This window comes from Silurus meridionalis, chromosome 9 (genome assembly GCF_014805685.1).
Source record: "Silurus meridionalis isolate SWU-2019-XX chromosome 9, ASM1480568v1, whole genome shotgun sequence".
Taxonomy (NCBI): Eukaryota; Metazoa; Chordata; class Actinopteri; order Siluriformes; family Siluridae; genus Silurus; species Silurus meridionalis.
The window spans coordinates 1,785,689-1,803,977 of record NC_060892.1 but is presented as its reverse complement, the minus strand read 5'-3'; the positions used below and the strand labels follow the sequence as shown (position 1 = coordinate 1,803,977).

Sequence of the window (18,289 nt, the reverse complement as noted above, 5' to 3'; positions counted from 1 at the left end):
TCTTGTGGAGAGACGCATCTGCTTCACTGTGAGACTCTTGAATACACTTTTCAACTCACTGGATTCTTCCTCTTTATGAGCACTGCATTTCCATCGCTGCTGATTACAAAACACTTTTTTTTTTTTTACTTTTATCAGAAAACTACCTCTGTACTCAGGTGTGGATGTTTCAGAAAACAGGTGTTAATCTCTGAAATCCTTTTATGGTCATTTGTATAGCAGCCAGACATTATAGCTGCACTTTTTCTTGGAAAACCCACATTTGATGTTTCATTTCAGTTGAGAAAAGCTGCACTGATCGTAAATCGTAAATCACCTTGACAACGAGATATCTGATATGACTAATCTGCATTCATTTATAAGGAGGTCTTATGAGTAATTGCTGAGGTGGTAGCTAAGTGGTCAAAACATTGGATTTTAGATCAGAAGGTCATGAGTTTAAATCCCAGGCCACACCTGGGGATAAATGTAAATTGCTCTGGATTAAGGGCATCTCCCAAATGCACTAAATGTAAACTGTAATAGAATGCAAATATACACACCCTTGCAAGCTCCTTCTCATCCACTTCGGTATGGCGAGGTCGAGAGTGCTTGGGCTCCTCTTTAGCAAAGATAGACTTGGGCTTCTCATCCTCAGACTCGCTCTCAGATGGAGGTTCATTGATCCAGGCATCCAGATCCAGTCTGCAACACCAAACAACACATTGTGAATAAATGCATGGACACTTCAGTGGTCTTTGGATTAGAATCTCTTCAAAAAAAAAAAAAAAAAACAAGGGTGTGCAAAGTCAGTGTACATGTGGCATCTCGTTCAGAGACTCACCCTTCAGGCACAGGCACTTTCTTCTGAGCTTTAGGAGCTACAGGGTTGAGTTCTCCTGCAAACAGTGCAGATACTTCCTCAGCTACTTCCACATCCTTCTGCTGCAGCTTCTGGATGTATTTCACCAGCTGTAGAATGCAGGACGCCTAAACAAAGAGCAAATAAATCAGTCAATAATTGGATTATCTTCTGCATGCACATTGCTAATCTATATACAGATGTGTTTAGGCCTCACCCTCTCCTGCACTTCCAGATTAGCGCTCTGGACGAATAGAGGCAGTCTCTCTATGAGCAGTTGGCTGGCCTCCTGAGCAACCTGGCTGTCTTCTGTCCCCTCGTGTTTTTGCAGCAACGTCGCAAAAAGTTTCGCAGCATTCTGCACATACACGGCCTGGATGTGGCCTGGCAGGGTTGCCACTTTGGGGCGCAACATGGCCTCCAGAGTCTGCATGGGGTCCTCCAAGTGCCTAAGGAAACGGTTCACAATAGAACAAAAGGGTAACATTAAACGTTCAATTTCCTAATCTGACTCCATTTCATAACCAAAGTCAAATTCAATACATGAATCATTATAAGTGGTGTATGAACCCAACATTGCAACCGGAATAAAGCAAATTCTCATATTTTTAATAGGACTGTCAATCAATTCAAATATTTAATCGTGATTAATCGCATGACTGTCGAGTTCACTCGTGATTAATTGCAACTTAATCGCACATTTTTATCTGTCTGACATCGCCATGGACAAATATGGATGCTTTACGCAAATGTATTATTCATTATTATCGAAACCGCACAAAGACAAAAAATCCCTGCAAATGAAAAAATAATAAAAGTAATTATGGTGTTTTAAATGACGTACATCGCACAATGCGACGTTTCCGCACGGACGGTTTTAATTGCCGGACGTGCGTCATGGCGGATTTCGGTGCTCGATTTGAGACTTGGCGCAACAAATTTTAAGGGATTAAAAATATTTTTCAGTGGAGTGATGAATTTGTGATGAATTTTGACAGCCCTAATTTTTGAACCTTAAATATTTTTCTTAAATAAAAAAATTCACTGTGTAATTATAAAAAATACCCTAATGGGAGAAGCTGGAAGAAGAAGAAATATTATTCTGAAATTCCCGATCGGACGTACTCTGAGAATTCCCCACAGATCCACGCGGCGGCATAGAGGACCTCGCAGATGCCGTTGCGTTGCGTGTTGCCTGTCAGCAGGTGCGCGTTGTCTAACAGCGTGGCCATCTGAGCCACGGCGAACGCTCGGATGGCCTTCACACGGATGGCCACGTCCAGCATCTGGGAGGCGATGATATGACCATGCCGGGTGCCTTCGAGCCGCGTTAGTTCCACCAGAATGCTAATGTACCTGCATAAGCAGAAAGAAAAAGGACTTGAGTTACAAATTCGCTCCGGTTTTCCACTGGAGAGTGTGTTACATTTTTATAAACAATTTCTTCTCTTTAACAATGTTCAGTTGTTAAGGATCTGATCTGATCAACCTCCCGGGCTCTGCTGTGTGTGTGTGTGTGTGTGTGTGTGTGTGTGTGTGTGTGTGTGTGTGTCCTTACCACTCAAAGTTAGTGATGTACTGGTAGTTGCTCTGGCTGCAAATGTCAATAATCTTGGTAAGCAGCTCGTCCCTGTATGTGGTGCCTTCAGCCTTATCGACGTGCAACATTAGCTTCTTCACAATCTCCATCAGGTTCTTCTTAGAGACCTACAAACACGTGACAATGATCAGATATCAGATAAACCTTTAATGTGGTGAACTGAGTAAAAAACAGACATGGCAGACTTTAAAACCGAGCAGTTTTGCACACTTTTACAGTAACGAAAACATAAACGAGTGAGAAACACAAAAACCGTATGAACATGCTGCTGTACCATGCCATATAGAAGATCCAGAGCCCTCAGTCGGATGGACTCGTCCTTGTCATCCAGGCACTGCAGGATCAGGTCTTTGTGTGACTGCACTGACTTCGGGTGCGTCTTAAGGATCTTGGACATGGCCAGGAGACCCAAGTACTTCACTGTAACCCAAAAAGTTATCTCAGCAAGCTTTACACTTGGCTACATAGAACCTGCTCCCCTACACACACATTGTATGGACAAAAGTTTGGAGACACCTGATCATAGGATTGGTATGCGCTTCTTTTTAAACATCCTATTCAACATTCGGTCTCAATTTGCCCTTATAACAAGCTCCACTCTTCTGGGAAGATGTTCCACTATATTTTGTGTGATTTATTCAGCCACAAGGGTGTTAGGAAAGTCAGGTACTGATGCAACTGAGGTGAGGAGGCCTGGGGGTGCATCCAAAGGTGTTCAGTAGGGTTGAAGTCAGAGCTCTATAGCAGGAGATCTTCCACTCCAACCAAAGTGAAGATCAATTACATGGAGCTTGGTTTGTGCACATGGTCATGTTCAAACAGGTGTGGATTTAAGATAAATAAATAAAATAAATAAATAAAACCAACAAGGTTCGAGACGATTTTGCATGCACAGTCACAGGGAGCACCGCCCTTCATAAGTCTGTGTGCCAAAAGAAACATATGGCTGGAGTCAGGCGTCCCGATACTTTTGTCCATAAAGTGTATTGATCTAAATAAATCACTATAGGAATATAGTTAAACTGGTCTACACCACATTTAATCCCAAATAAGAACACAAACACATAAGAAAATGAAAAGAGGACAGACACGACATGGACATGACACACAGACACAGACGGACTTGAGGTTTTGTATGAATTTGTGAGCACAATGGCGTTACAAACGTCTGACTGCTGGCTAATGCCGAGTCACTGTGCAGATCGAGGTTTCGTGCAGCTGGATTCCCGTGGATTCTGGAATAATGGTGTAAAAAGATGAGAAAATGCATAGGGGTAAAATAATAACCCTACATGCTACACACACTACTGAACTGAGAGCAGCTGCTCAATTCTGCCTCAAACTGGTCAGAAATATCTAGTGTTTATATATGTATCCAAAAAGAACACCACAAAAAACATCTGACCTTTTCTCTCATTAGGTCATGATTAAAAAAAAAAAACCTTGATCGGAAGGTCACGAGTTCAAATCCCACCAAACTGCCACTACCAGCTGTATAAATAAAATTAGGATAAAATGCGTGTGCCGATGTGAACACACTCATGCTAGACCAGGAACAGGTAATCAGGAAGGAAAATCTGAACGAGCTCTTCAAACTACCATAGATAAATTCCCTTGCAAAAAAAAAAAAAAACAGTCTTCTTACCTTCTCGCAAAAACCCCAAATTTAGTCATGCACAACTTATAAAACATTACTGACAAACAAAACCTTCACAGTCCAGGTACTGGAACACTTTCTCTACTCACTGCACTCAGTAGGAGCCTGATAACTCGAAACATTCTGAAATGCTGGTCCAGTGCTAAATTCTGACCTGAGAGATCGAAATCATCCAGACTGGAGAATGTGTTCAATGTTCACACACAGGTCATAAGACATGGAAAGTTGGAACTTTACATTCCTTCCTTTTCAAAGTCGAAGAACTAAAAGCACGAAAGCAGCTTCGAGTTATCCAGGACGCAGCTCCATAAGTATAGGGGGGGGTTTGAGGATCTAACACACAAACACGCAGACAATGAGAAAATGACACACTGCAGGCATTGACAGAAGGCTCACAGTTCTGGTCCGAGTCTTCGATCAGGATTCGCAGTTTCTGCACACAGAGCTGTGGATGGAAAGGGAGAGCGATTACTCAGAATCATTCCACAGAAAATTTCTTCATCTCAGTTAATCATTCATTTTAGTTCTACTGAAATAACGTGTCATTTTTCTGACATTTTCTCAGCTCTGGAATTCATTTCCACTCGTCCTCGAACTGAAGGTACCTGGCTAGAAATCATTGGAGTAAACCATAAGTACAAAAGTTTGTGGACACCTGAGCAGGCGCTTTCTGAGCGTCCTGTTTCACATTTAATCCCCATTCGCTATTATAAGAACCCTTTGAGAAGGTGTTACTCTAGATTTTGAAGATTTGAAGGGATTTGTTCAGCCATGAGGCTGTTCGTAAAGTCAAATACTGATGTAGGTGAAGGCCTCGGCTCCAATTCCAATTTATCCCATAGGTGGTCAAATCTCTATAAGCAGGCCACTCAAGATCTTCTATTCCAACTGTATCTTTAATAGTTCACAAAATTCAGGTGTCCCGATACTTTTGTCCATATAGTGCAGATAGAATCTGGCAGAATTGACACCCACCTGAATGCTAGCACTGTGGTTGGGCATCCCAGAGGAGAGAGAAATCAACACTGCGGAGGAGAAACGGCACAATAACACCGTCAATATACTGATCTGAGATGTTGGTTATTCCACTGAATTCCCCACTGGAGAGAAAGTACCAACCTGCGATCACTGTGTTCACACATTCATACAGCAGTGACATGGCCGAGGTACTGAAAGAGACGTGAAGACAGACAGAAAATGAGGGACCTCCTGTTTGTCTATAAACAGTAGCAATGGGCAGTGATTTTTTTTTACATAAACATGTTGCGGTGTATAAACTGAAATATGTCTGAGGTGATGTGCAGTCCTACACGCTACACTGTCCATCGTACCTGTGGATGAGGTTAGTTAAGGGCTCAATCAGCTTCTTCCCGAGACGAGGCTCCAGAGGGGTGAGGGCACCAAACTGAAATAAAGTCACGCACACGCATTACGCATCTCTACACATTTAAAATATGATGCACAGAAACAGAGCAGGCGTCCTTCACATACCAGTTTGATTATCTTGATGAGGACCCAGTTGTTGGTGGAGGAAGTCATAAGCTTGAAGAAAAGGGGGGCGAGGGACAGGTAGTTCTTCGGGTTTCTTCTGGCCAGCTCACAGATGACGTTAACTGCTGCTGACTGCACACCTTGAAGCAAGAACAACAAAAATTATACATAAATACAACCACACAATGTCCAAAAGAAATTGTGACACCTGATATACTGTGTGTGGTTCTTCTCCAAGTCAGAGGAGCACAATTGTAAAGGATCTTTGGACGTCATGGAATGAGTTTCCCTTCGCTTGAACTAGAAGATCCAAACCTGTTCCAGCATGACAATGACCTTGTGCACAAAGCCAGGTCCATGAAAGATATGCTTTCCATGGGATTGAGTGGAAGATCTGCTGCTACAGAGCTCCAACACTATTGAACATGATGTGAATTCTGACAGTACCTGACTTTCCTTAGCCTGAATAAAACTCCACAATTCTTCACAAAATCTAGTGGAACATCTGTCTAGAAAGCAAAAGAAAAAAAAGAAAAAAAAAAAGAAACCTGGGCACCTGGGTCAGGGTCCTCCAGTTTCTCTTTCAGACGGGGGAAGGCAGGACGCAGGGACTCGGGGTACTTCAGGAACACTTTATACATGATGAGCACAGCCTTCTTCCTGATGTACGGCTTCGTGTGGGACATCTGTGATGTACAGAGCGATTTCATTTCATATTCAGGAACAATAATGATTCTTAGTAATATAACTGCTTTTATAGCGCATACAAAAAGACTCACCAAAGTCATAATGTCGTTTGCCAGGTCACGGGCCAGGTCAGGGGTCACAAAGCAGGAGAGGCCGGTCAGAGCCACGCCAGTGTCGTACTGATTAGGACTGCTGAGATCCTGATGAGATGAAGGAGAACATTTAAAATAAGTAAAATAATAATTTTTTACTCTCCCCCCATCCCCCACCCCTTATAGAAGTTCTCTTAACCCCTCATTCCTCCATCCTCCACCATCCACCACCACTACACCCTCCACCTGCTTCCTTCATCCTGTCACCGCTCCACTGCTCTCTCCATCCCGCACTGCTCCCTCCATCCTTCCCCCCATTCTCCACCACTATACCCTTTACCACTGCTCCCTCCATCCTCCACCACTATACCCTTCACCACTGCTTCCTCCATCCCCCACCACCTCTACTCCCTCCATCCCACCAGCACTGCTCCTCCATCCTCCACCATTAATTCCTTCATCCTACCACTGCTCCACTGCTCTCCATCCCCCACCACCACCACTGCTCCCTCCATCTTCCCCCATACTCCACCACTGCTCCCTCCATCCTTCCCCCTATTCTCCACCACTGCTCCCTCCATCCCCCACCACCACCACTGCTCCCTCCATCCTCCTCCATCCTGCCCCACTGCTCCTTTATTCTCCACCACTGCTCCGCCATCCTCCACCACTGCTCCCGCCATCCTCCTGCCATCCTCCACCACTGCTCCCGCCATCCTCCCGCCATCCTCCACCACTGCTCCCGCCATCCTCCACCACTGCTCCCACCATCCTCCACCACTGCTCCCGCCATCCTCTAACACTACACCCTCCACCACTGCTCTCTTCACCCCCCATTCTCCACCACTGCTCCCTCCATCCATCACCACTACACCCTTCATCCTCCAACACTTCTCCCTTCATCCTCCACCACTGCTCCCTCAATCCTCCCACCATTCCCCACCACTGCTGCCTCCATCCACCACCACTACACCCTCCACCACTGCTCCCTTCATCCTCCACCACTGCTCCTCCATCCACCACTACTCCCCATTTTCTACCACTGCTCCTCCATGCACCACCACCACCACTACACCCTTCATCCTCCAACACTGCTCCCTCAATTCTCCCACACCCCCACCACTGCTCCCTCCATCCACCACTACACCCTCCACCACTGCTCCCTTCATCCTCCACCACTGCTCCACTGCTCCCTCCATCCCACCACTACTCCACCATTCTCTACCACTGCTCCTGTCATCCCCCCATTCTCCACCACTGCTCCCTCCATCCACCACCACTGCTCCCTCCATCCACCACTACACCCTCCACCACTGCTCCCTTCATCCTCCACCACTGCTCAAATGCTTAAAACATTCTCTTTTCTGGCACCTAGGAAGAGGAACAAACTTCCACTTGATGTTTGAACAGCTGACTTCAAACGATATCTAAAAGATCTACTTCTTCTGTAGCTGTATTTTACTTCTATTAAAATGTGCTTTCTAACTATATTCTCTCCCAATGGTTTTAGGCTGATGGTATTATTAGTCTGATATAATGAACTTGTTCAGAAAGAATTTATTGATAGAGATGTCAAAAGATTAAGTCGCTCAAGATGAAATACCATAAACGCAATTCAGTACAAAACTGAAAACAGAAGTTTCTGTAGCGGTTATATTCACACTGCACAATAATTTATAACACCTGATGGCATGTTTTTTCTATTTGTACACTCCGCATTAATAATTGCTCACATCTGACTACACAATGGTTCAGCTTTCAAACGGCTAGAATTACAGGCTGGTTCCTAATACTTTTCACTAGTGATCCAGCACCAGCACCTTGTCAGCACACAAGCGTTAAGTGCTTCCTATTAGGTTTTCACGCGAGTGGTACACGCCAAGCTGCTAAGAAGGTCAGCATGCTTGAAGAATCCAACTCGCTGACCATGTGAGCCTAAAGGTGCACTTTTCATGTAACGTGTCCGTCACAGCGGACGGGCATGAAGATCAAAACGAGTGAGTAGAATGTCCGGCTTACCTTGCGAATCTGATTGGTTGTCAGCATGATGACATCAGTGCCTTCATGAAAGCACTGTGAGGCTGCCAGGTATCCGATTCGCTGAGAATGAGAGAAGACAGCAGTGTGAACAATAGTAAACTAGTTTTAAGTGAACTGTATCAGCCCATGAGACCTATGTGGACAAAAGTATTGGTACACCTGACCATCACACCCATATGCTGTTCTTCATCCACAAGGTTGGAGGCACACAACTGTATAGGAAATCCCTGGATGTGCTACAATGAAATTTTCCCTTCACTTGAACTAGAAGGCCCAAACCTATTTGAGCATAACAAAAACACACCTTTGCACAAAGCTAGGTCCATAAGGAGAAGTTTTACATAGGTTGGATTAGAAGATCTCCTGCTCCCCAGACCTCCTTACTTCACCTCAACCTACAACAGTACCTGACAGTTCAAACATCCTTGTGCCTGAATAAATCTCCACAAGCACACTGAAAAATCTAGTGAAACATCTTACCAGAAGGTGGAGCTTCTTATAGGAGAAAAAGGGGACTTAATGTGGAATGAGATGTTTATAAAAAACACATACCAATCTTATGGTCAGGTATCCACAAACTTTTGCCTATACATGATATCTGAGTCTTTAACATCTTGTCTTGTCATTAACCCATGAGCTGAATTTGTGTTGCTCTGGATTTAATTTTGCACAGTTTCAGTAATCGTTTCACGTCGCAGGATGTTCCAGATCATGGGAAAAAAAATAATCATCCATCAAACATTTAAATCAATTAAATGAAATTAAATAATTCTACCAGGAGCCTGATAAATCCTCTGCCAACATGTGGTTTGTCTATTGCCTGAACACAAGGCACAGAACAGGCAGGTCCTGTCCTGAGAACTCGGTCAATCGGTGTAAGTTATCCCTGTATCACAAGATCTGATCTCCAACAAGATTACAAACATGGAAGAAAATTAATATTTTCTTACCTTAAAGGTGAACTTAGAAGAGCTCATCACCTCAACGATGTTGAACGCAGCCCAGCTGACATCATATCCAAGCATCTGCAACTATAAACACACACCAGATACCGTAATGAAGCAAAACTGCTGATTCAGAGTCAAAGTGGCGGCGGAGGACAGACAGACAGACAGACAGCACGGCGGCGGCGGACAGAGAGAGTGGTAGAGGACAGACAGAGTGGTGGTAGAGGACAGACAGAGTGGTGGTAGAGGACAGACAGAGTGGTGGTGGTGGTAGAGGACAGACAGGGTGGTGGTGGAAGACAGAGAGTGGTGGTGGAGGACAGACAGTGGTGGAGGTAGAGGACAGAGTGTGGTGGTGGAGGACAGACAGAGAGTGGTGGTGGAGGACGGACAGAGTGGTGGTGGAGGACGGACAGAGTGGTGGTGGAGGACGGACAGAGTGGTGGTGGAGGTGGAGGACAGAGAGTGGTGGTGGAGGACGGAAAGAGAGTGGTAATGGAGGACGGACAGAGTGGTGGTGGAGGACGGAGAGAGTGGTGGTGGAGGACAGAGAGTGGTGCACTTACATAGGTGAGCTTGCACACTGCATTGGCTTTGACAGCGATGTTGTCCTGTTTGAGTTCCTGCTTGATCTCGTCGATGCATGTGGAGATGTATTTGGCCTGTTGAGAAACAGAAGAGACAGTGGAGCAGTGATGTGAGTGATAGTGATGGAGAACGCTTACTTCTGAGAGCTTTAGCCTCAGTCTAGGATCTCTATATGTATGCATCTATAGTGGCTGTAAAAAGTGTAGAAACACCTGGTCATTTATAGATTTTAAGACACGCAACAATCTCGCTAAAAGCTAAAACCATACAGTAAGGTGACATTGAATTAAAGTTCTGTGGCGTCCAAATGGGACATTATTGTCTCCAACAGAAGAACTAGTGTAAGATGATGAACAGGAGAGAAGATGTGATCAGACTCCATCACCCCCACACTCACACATGGAGGTGAAAGCTTAATGGTTTGGGGTTGTTTTGGAGACTTATTCCAGAAAGTGAAATGAATCCTGAACCAACACGGCTCCCATTTAAGACAATGATCCGAAGCGCACGGCTGAGTTCTGTAAGTGTTATTTAGAGAGCAGACGGTCGTCTGGAGTGATATCTATCATGAAACCACCTGCCCAGTCACCGCACCTCAATCCTACTGAACTGCTCTGAGATGAACTGCATCACAAGGCAAGTTTTACAGGAGACACAGTGAAGCACATCCACACATTTACCGTAATTTCCGGACTATTAAACGCACCCAAATATAAGCCGCACCCGCTGAATTTGACAAATATTTTTATTTTGAACATAAATACGCCGCACCTGTCTATAAGCCTGTCTACACTGAAACTAATTAACTTTACACAGGCTTTAATGAAAGACAGTGTCTGTTACACGGCTTGTATCTAAACAGTAGCCTACCAAGAAAGTCATTGTTCACTGTCTTCCTCCTTCCTTTCACAACTATTTCTCTCGAGAGTTTATCTTTTGGCATCGTCGTGCGTTTAAAAATCACCATCGGTGAATCTTTTCTCCCGATGCCGTGCAGCTCAGAACACAGGAGAAGTGTGTTTTCATGCCCGGTTGTTTTCAGCGTGACGAATGATTCTCATTTCCTGTAGACAGTCCGAGTGAGCGGCAGGTCAAACTTCAGAGGAACATCATCCATATTTATGATGTGGTGCAGCCCGATTCAGTGGGCGCATCTGATTTAATATAAAGAGTTTCATTGGTTCACCTGAACCCGTTCGGCAATTTCATTGGTCTGATGTTATGGGTCTCAGTTTTTTGGCATGAAGTTTGTGAAACCGTGAAAAACCCAGGAAATATCCATAAATTAGCCGCTTCGTGGTTTAAGCCGCGGAGTTCAAAGAGTGGGGGAAAAGTATCGGCTTATAGTCCAGAAAATACAGTATCCACTCCAAAATCTATCAGAAAGCCTTTCCAGAAAACAAAAGGTCATCATCACAAAAAAGGGTTTGGTCAGGCTTTTATCTCCTTTTATTATTTTTTTATTTTTTTTGTTACATGCTGCCTTGCATTTGCACTGATCAACTGGATATTTAAAATAATTATTAATATTTTATAAAAATAAAAAGGAATTAATTAAATTAACGTAATACACTTATTATATTGATTAAATTCAGTAATTGATGAACATTGGTGCAAATTCAATTGATTAAATAAAGTTAAATAGATGGAAAAATTTAAAGTGTACATTTATAAGACCACATTTGGGCAATACAGAAGTGTATAAGTGCATGTTTTATATTTAATTTTCTAAGGATATGTTCTACTTATTTCAGCAGACTAACAAATGTCTTACTTCAATCCGTCATTTATTCACTTCCTCGATATGTGGAATTGTCAGGATTTTCTCCTTTTAAGAGAAATTCTTGAAACTTGACAAACGCTAAAGAATCCATATCGCATTGTTGTGAATGTTTTCAAGTTTAATAATAATTCTTATTAAAAATGAGGCGGAGACTAAACAAACGTTAAAAGGATTGCATTCACACGTGCACCGAACCGAAAGTCCTGTACTGGAGAATTTGGGCACAAATATGAGAACTCTTACACTCCGTACTAAATCGAATGCGATTCGCCGGGTCAACAATTTTCAACCAATCACGAGCCACCGTTCTCGGAGAGAAAACCGTGTCTGAAGAGCGCATTTGGATAATAAACCATGTGATCTGGTGATACAAGAACAACATTTTTAGCAGTAGCACCCTGAGGAGGAGGAGGAGAAAAAAACTTCAGCACTTCGATGCGGATGTGGAAAAAAAAAAAAAACTAAAAACTCTGTCTTTCCCTGCCTCTGAAGGTTTCTCACAGAGTCTGTTAGTCTCGGTTTCTCCACCTATCCCTGTGTTGGTCTTCTCACCTTCCTCGATCCTTTCCCCACACACACACACACACACACACACACAGTATGGAGTGAGGGTCATGTGTCTTAAGTCATAAGACAGCATACAGACAGAATGAGAGAAGGGAATGAGGCATTATGGGAGAAACTGCAGCAGTGTTTTTTCTCAGCTGCACAGAAATAAAGAGCGGCTAAAAACGTCCACAGCTGCTGATCTCCTGCTGTGTCCTCATTACAGTGTTCTACAAAATGTGTCCATTTCTACACAAACATCATGGTGAGATGAACAGCAAACACCCCACATTCCACACCTCCGGCAGAGTGAAAACAGTAACACTCAGGCTACAAAAATCCCCCGTCTAGTCCATGCACAGACGGGACCGTCAGGAAAACAAACAAAGGGTTCGGCCACGCAAAAAGCTGAACACACACACACACACACACACACACACACACACACACACACACAAGCAAACAAGCTGACGTTTAATTCATGGGGAGGATGAATATTTCAGAGTTCTGTCCACGGTTGGCCGGGTAACAAGACACTGTATCTAGGTGAGCTGGTACAGGTTACACAGGTGGAGTCTTTCATGACATCGGACTCCAAATGTCTCCGGATGAAACAGAGCGAGAAGAGACACGGAAGGTCTCGACGTGTAACACAGTCTACATTAGGTGTGTAATGGAACACAAAATTCACGTTTCAGTTCAATTTCGGTTTCAGGTGGGGGCGGAGGGGGGAGGGGTGGTTTTAAAACATGAAATTAGTCATAATTTTTTATTAACAGTTTATTATTATTATTATTGATAAAAAATCTAACAAAATGCTTGTTTGGTTAAATAATATTAAATAATATTTAATAATACTTTATATACAAATTTAATAAATCTAATTTATGCATAACATTAATTAAATTGAAAAATCAATTAAACCGGCACAAAATAAATTGATTAAATTAAATATAATAAATGGAAAAACATTTCATTAAATAGTTTACATTTGTTAGACCCCATTTGAGGAACGCTGACTGCACCCCAGGCCTCCTCACCCTCACCCTCACCCACATCACTACCTGCTTTTACAAACACCCTCATGGCTACATGAATCTTGACAAAATCCTAATGGAACATCTCTCTGTTGAGGTCGAGGAAGAAACAATCATCAGCCAACGCTGACAAAATCTAGAGAAAAAGATTCACAACACAACACCCACTGCCTCATCCTGCAATTATTATTATTTTATTTTATATATATATATATATATATATATATATATATATATATATATATATATATATATATATATATATTTTACTTTTTTTTAAACTCACTCATTCTACCTTTTAAATATTTATTTTATATATTTATAATACAATTTCATATAATAATAATCCTGTTTTTGTTTTTTTTTTTTTTTTTTTACACACACACACACACACACACACACACACACACACACACACACACACACACAGACACACACACACACACTTATCCTGCCTTTTTTTTTTTTTAAAGCAGTAAAAACTTTTACAATATTTTTGTATTTATTATTATTATTATTATCATTTTTTTTTTTTTTTTTTTTTAAAAACATGCCACTCCCTCATTCTGCTTATATGACGATTTAAATCTGAATATTTAGACTCGTGTCCTGGATGGCGGTGCAGATCGACGATTGTGATAATCGACACATGTAAGGGTTTCGGGAAGAAGACGCAGAAGAAGACGCAGAAGAAGACGACGTTCTGCTCGGCTGCTGGAATAAAGTGATTTTGGAGTTTTATTGCTTTAATATTTCTGCATTATACAAATGACAGATGGAGAGATAACTGAATATCAACCCACAGTGACGGTCCGCCTGCAGCACTGAAGAACCAGAACCAGCGCTGTGATCACGTCGTGTCTCATGAGTCCGCCTCGGGCGTGAGGTGCCTTATGGGACGATACTCTAACGTGGGCTGGGGACAAATAGATCAGTCCTGATACACGTGCAGCTGAACGGGCTGATTATATTACAGGACAACCTGGCCTACATTACACACACACACACACACACACACACACACACACACACACACACAGTGTCCCAGGGGTTTTACTTGTAATGCAACTATTTCCAGGGAACTATAATGTAGTTATTGATTTCGCTCGAGTGTGAACAAAACTCAGAACACTCCAGAACGATGCATCAGAGACGAACACAGAATTCGCTGCAAATTCTAAAGCAGAGGGGATCAGAATTCTCCGTTTCACCGCCGAGTCAATTCATTCTGCTTCTGTCCACCTGAAGAGGCGAATAAATGATAATACAATATTCAATTATAATGTTTCCTGCCACCAGCACCAACAAAGCCTGTGACATCATCATCATCATCATCATCGAGTGTTCAGACGGCTAGACGTTTCCTTCACCCAAATACCAAAAGTATTGGGACACCTGCCGTTTTCACCCACGTGCGCTGCTTCTATAAACTGTTCCCACGAAATCAGAAGCACGGGATGCCTTCGTCTAGTCCAGGGGTCTCCAATCTTCTCCAGAAAGGGACAGTGTGGGTGCAGGTTTTCATTCCAACCAATCAATGGTCACACCTGACAGTCATTGAAAATGAAGATCATTAGATTTGAACAGGTAGAATTTGGTGTGGACTTGCTTGGTTGGAATAAAAACCTGCGCCCACACTGGCTCTTTCTGGAAAAGATTGAGACCCCTGGTCAAGTCGAACGTGGAGACGCAAAACTGCTCCAACATGAAGATGCACCTGTGCACAAAGCCAGATCCGTGGAGATAAGTGGAAGTGTGGAAGATCTCCTGCTGGGTGAAGGTGAACACTGACTGCACCACAGGGCTCCTCACTTCCTCCTCCTCCATTAGTACCTGACTTTCTCAAAAAGACCAACAGAAGAATCTCCACAAAATCTTGTGAAACGTCTTCCCACACGATGGAGATCATTATAAGAGCAGAGAATGAGATACATATAGGTGGACATGAACATGTGTTCAGACCGGAGCAGAAGCTCCAGGTCAACTGGTGCGCTTATATATATATATATATATATATGTATATATATATATATATATATATATATATATATATATATATATATATATATATATACACACACACACCCTTATCCTGCCTTTTTTTTTTTTAAAGCAGTAAAACTTTTACAATATTTTTGTATTTATTATTATTATTATCTTTTTTTTTTTTTTTTTTTTTTTTTTTTTTAAAACATGCCACTCCCTCATTCTGCTTATATGACGATTTAAATCTGAATATTTACACTCGTGTCCTGGATGGCGGTGCAGATCGACGATTGTGATAATCGACACATGTAAGGGTTTCGGGAAGAAGACGCAGAAGAAGACGACGTTCTGCTCGGCTGCTGGAATAAAGTGATTTTGGAGTTTTATTGCTTTAATATTTCTGCATTATACAAATGACAGATGGAGAGATAACTAAATATCAACCCACAGTGACGGTCCGCCTGCAGCACTGAAGAACCAGAACCAGCGCTGTGTGATCACGTCGTGTCTCGCGAGTCCGCCTCGGGCGTGAGGTGCCTTATGGGACGATACTCTAACGTGGGCTGGGGACAAATAGATCAGTCCTGATACACGTGCAGCTGAACGGGCTGATTATATTACAGGACAACCTGGCCTACATTACACACACACACACACACACACACACACACACACACACACACAGTGTCCCAGGGGTTTTACTTGTAATGCAACTATTTCCAGGGAACTATAACGTAGTTATTGATTTCGCTCGAGTGTGAACAAAACTCAGAACACTCCAGAACGATGCATCAGAGACGAACACAGAATTCGCTGCAAATTCTAAAGCAGAGGGGATCAGAATTCTCCGTTTCACCGCCGAGTCAATTCATTCTGCTTCTGTCCACCTGAAGAGGCGAATAAATGATAATACAATATTCAATTATAATGTTTCCTGCCACCAGCACCAACAAAGCCTGTGACATCATCATCATCATCATCATCGAGTGTTCAGACGGCTAGACGTTTCCTTCACCCAAATACCAAAAGTATTGGGACACCTGCCGTTTTCACCCACGTGCGCTGCTTCTATAAACTGTTCCCACGAAATCAGAAGCACGGGATGCCTTCGTCTAGTCCAGGGGTCTCCAATCTTCTCCAGAAAGGGCCAGTGTGGGTGCAGGTTTTCATTCCAACCAATCAATGGTCACACCTGATAGTCATTGAAAATGAAGATCATTAGATTTGAACAGGTAGAATTTGGTGTGGACTTGCTTGGTTGGAATAAAAACCTGCGCCCACACTGGCTCTTTCTGGAAAAGATTGGAGACCCCTGGTCAAGTCGAACGTGGAGCCACTTGACTTGGAGACGCAAAACTGCTCCAACATGAAGATGCACCTGTGCACAAAGCCAGATCCGTGGAGATAAGTGGAAGTGTGGAAGATCTCCTGCTGGGTGAAGGTGAACACTGACTGCACCACAGGCCTCCTCACTTCCTCCTCCATTGGTACCTGACTTTCTCAAAAAGACCAACAGAAGAATCTCCACAAAATCTTGTGAAACGTCTTCCCACACGATGGAGATCATTATAAGAGCAGAGAATGAGATACATATAGGTGGACATGAACATGTGTTCAGACCGGAGCAGAAGCTCCAGGTCAACTGGTGCGCTTATATATATATATATATATGTATATATATATATATATATATATATATATATATATATATATATATATATATACACACACACACCTGTGTGTGTGTGTGTGTGTGTGTGTGTGTGTGTGTGTGTTTTCCGCTTTAATTAATATCTCATTCATTCCACCATTGTGACATGGAGCACACATCTGGACGCCGGAGGTCCTTGAAAGCTTGTCTGAAAGGCTTTGCTCCGGGTAGAAGGTGTATAAAAGGTGTATAAAAGGTGTATAAAAAGGTAAACAGAGGACGCTAGCACGCGCAGCAGCCGTTGCTAACGCGAACTGAACCGTTACGTACATTTCCATCGAGCTAATGACACGTCCTCATTCTGCCCGTGTAGATGGAGGTGTTGTACACAATATCTTACCTCATCCTCCTTGTGGTTCCTAATGCCACGTACTAAATCCTGAAGGTTTTTATCAAACATCCGATCGATGCTTCCTTTTACGATCTTTAACGCCATGGCTGCTGATGTTCCTCCAAAGCCGAGCTTAGCGCTGTTTTCCCGAGCTGACAGGCCCGCTAGACGCGCTTACATCCACCTGAGGAGAACACTAGCGCTGTGATAATCCTAGCCTGAAGAAGGCGATGCCAGCTGGATCCGTACCTCCACCACCACCACCACCACCTTCTTCTTCTTCTTCTTCTCCTCCTCCTCCACCAACACCTTCTTCTTCTCCTCCTCCTGTAACTGCAAACTCACTCAACGACCGCCAGCGTCTAGAAAATGGCTGCCAAAATGGCTGCCGGATCAGCTGACCAGCAGGCTGGGTCAAATAAATGAGGCCGAACTCCAAACTATTTCCTGTTCCCTACACAAGCGCACTACATAGGCTAGGAGAGCGGTCACGTGTCCAAGGCTTGTGGTGCACTATCTAGCCAATGAGCGTGCGGTTTGCGATTATCACAAACAAATGCGATTATTATTTGTAGCAGTATTTTTTTTGTTTGTTTATATATAAATACTATATTACATTTTTATGTATCGATTTTATTTTCTTACTCATTTGCGATCATTACAAGAGAATTTGTAATTTGTTGAATTAATTATAATTTTGTATATAATATACTAATAATTAAAAATAATATAATAAACTTTTTATTACATATGAAATTTTCATTTATTTTTTCAATAATTTACATTTTTCGTTAAAAAAAAACGTCTCATCCATTTGCAATCATTACGAGAGAAAGTGTAATCATTATTAATAGTAGTAATGTTATATAATTATATTACTATTATATAAATTATATTTATTTGCAATCGTTAAGAGAATCTGTATTAATATTAGTAATAGTATTATAAATGT

General features: G+C 42.6%; 1 protein-coding gene across 1 annotated transcript in view; it reads right to left on the bottom strand.

The window, feature by feature from the left end:
• The window catches only part of ap3d1 (adaptor related protein complex 3 subunit delta 1), a 35,553-nt gene extending 17,848 nt beyond the window's left edge, over nt 1-17,705 (bottom strand). Inside the window, 17 exon segments of the mRNA XM_046857043.1 lie at nt 543-684; nt 824-969; nt 1,059-1,290; nt 1,967-2,197; nt 2,400-2,548; nt 2,716-2,861; nt 4,495-4,543; nt 5,074-5,123; nt 5,218-5,267; nt 5,430-5,503; nt 5,590-5,729; nt 6,146-6,275; nt 6,369-6,476; nt 8,388-8,468; nt 9,359-9,439; nt 9,922-10,017; nt 17,347-17,705. Coding sequence (XP_046712999.1) covers nt 543-684; nt 824-969; nt 1,059-1,290; nt 1,967-2,197; nt 2,400-2,548; nt 2,716-2,861; nt 4,495-4,543; nt 5,074-5,123; nt 5,218-5,267; nt 5,430-5,503; nt 5,590-5,729; nt 6,146-6,275; nt 6,369-6,476; nt 8,388-8,468; nt 9,359-9,439; nt 9,922-10,017; nt 17,347-17,442 — 2,001 coding nt within the window. The 5' untranslated portion in view covers nt 17,443-17,705.
• Between the last annotated feature and the right edge of the window lie 584 nt (nt 17,706-18,289).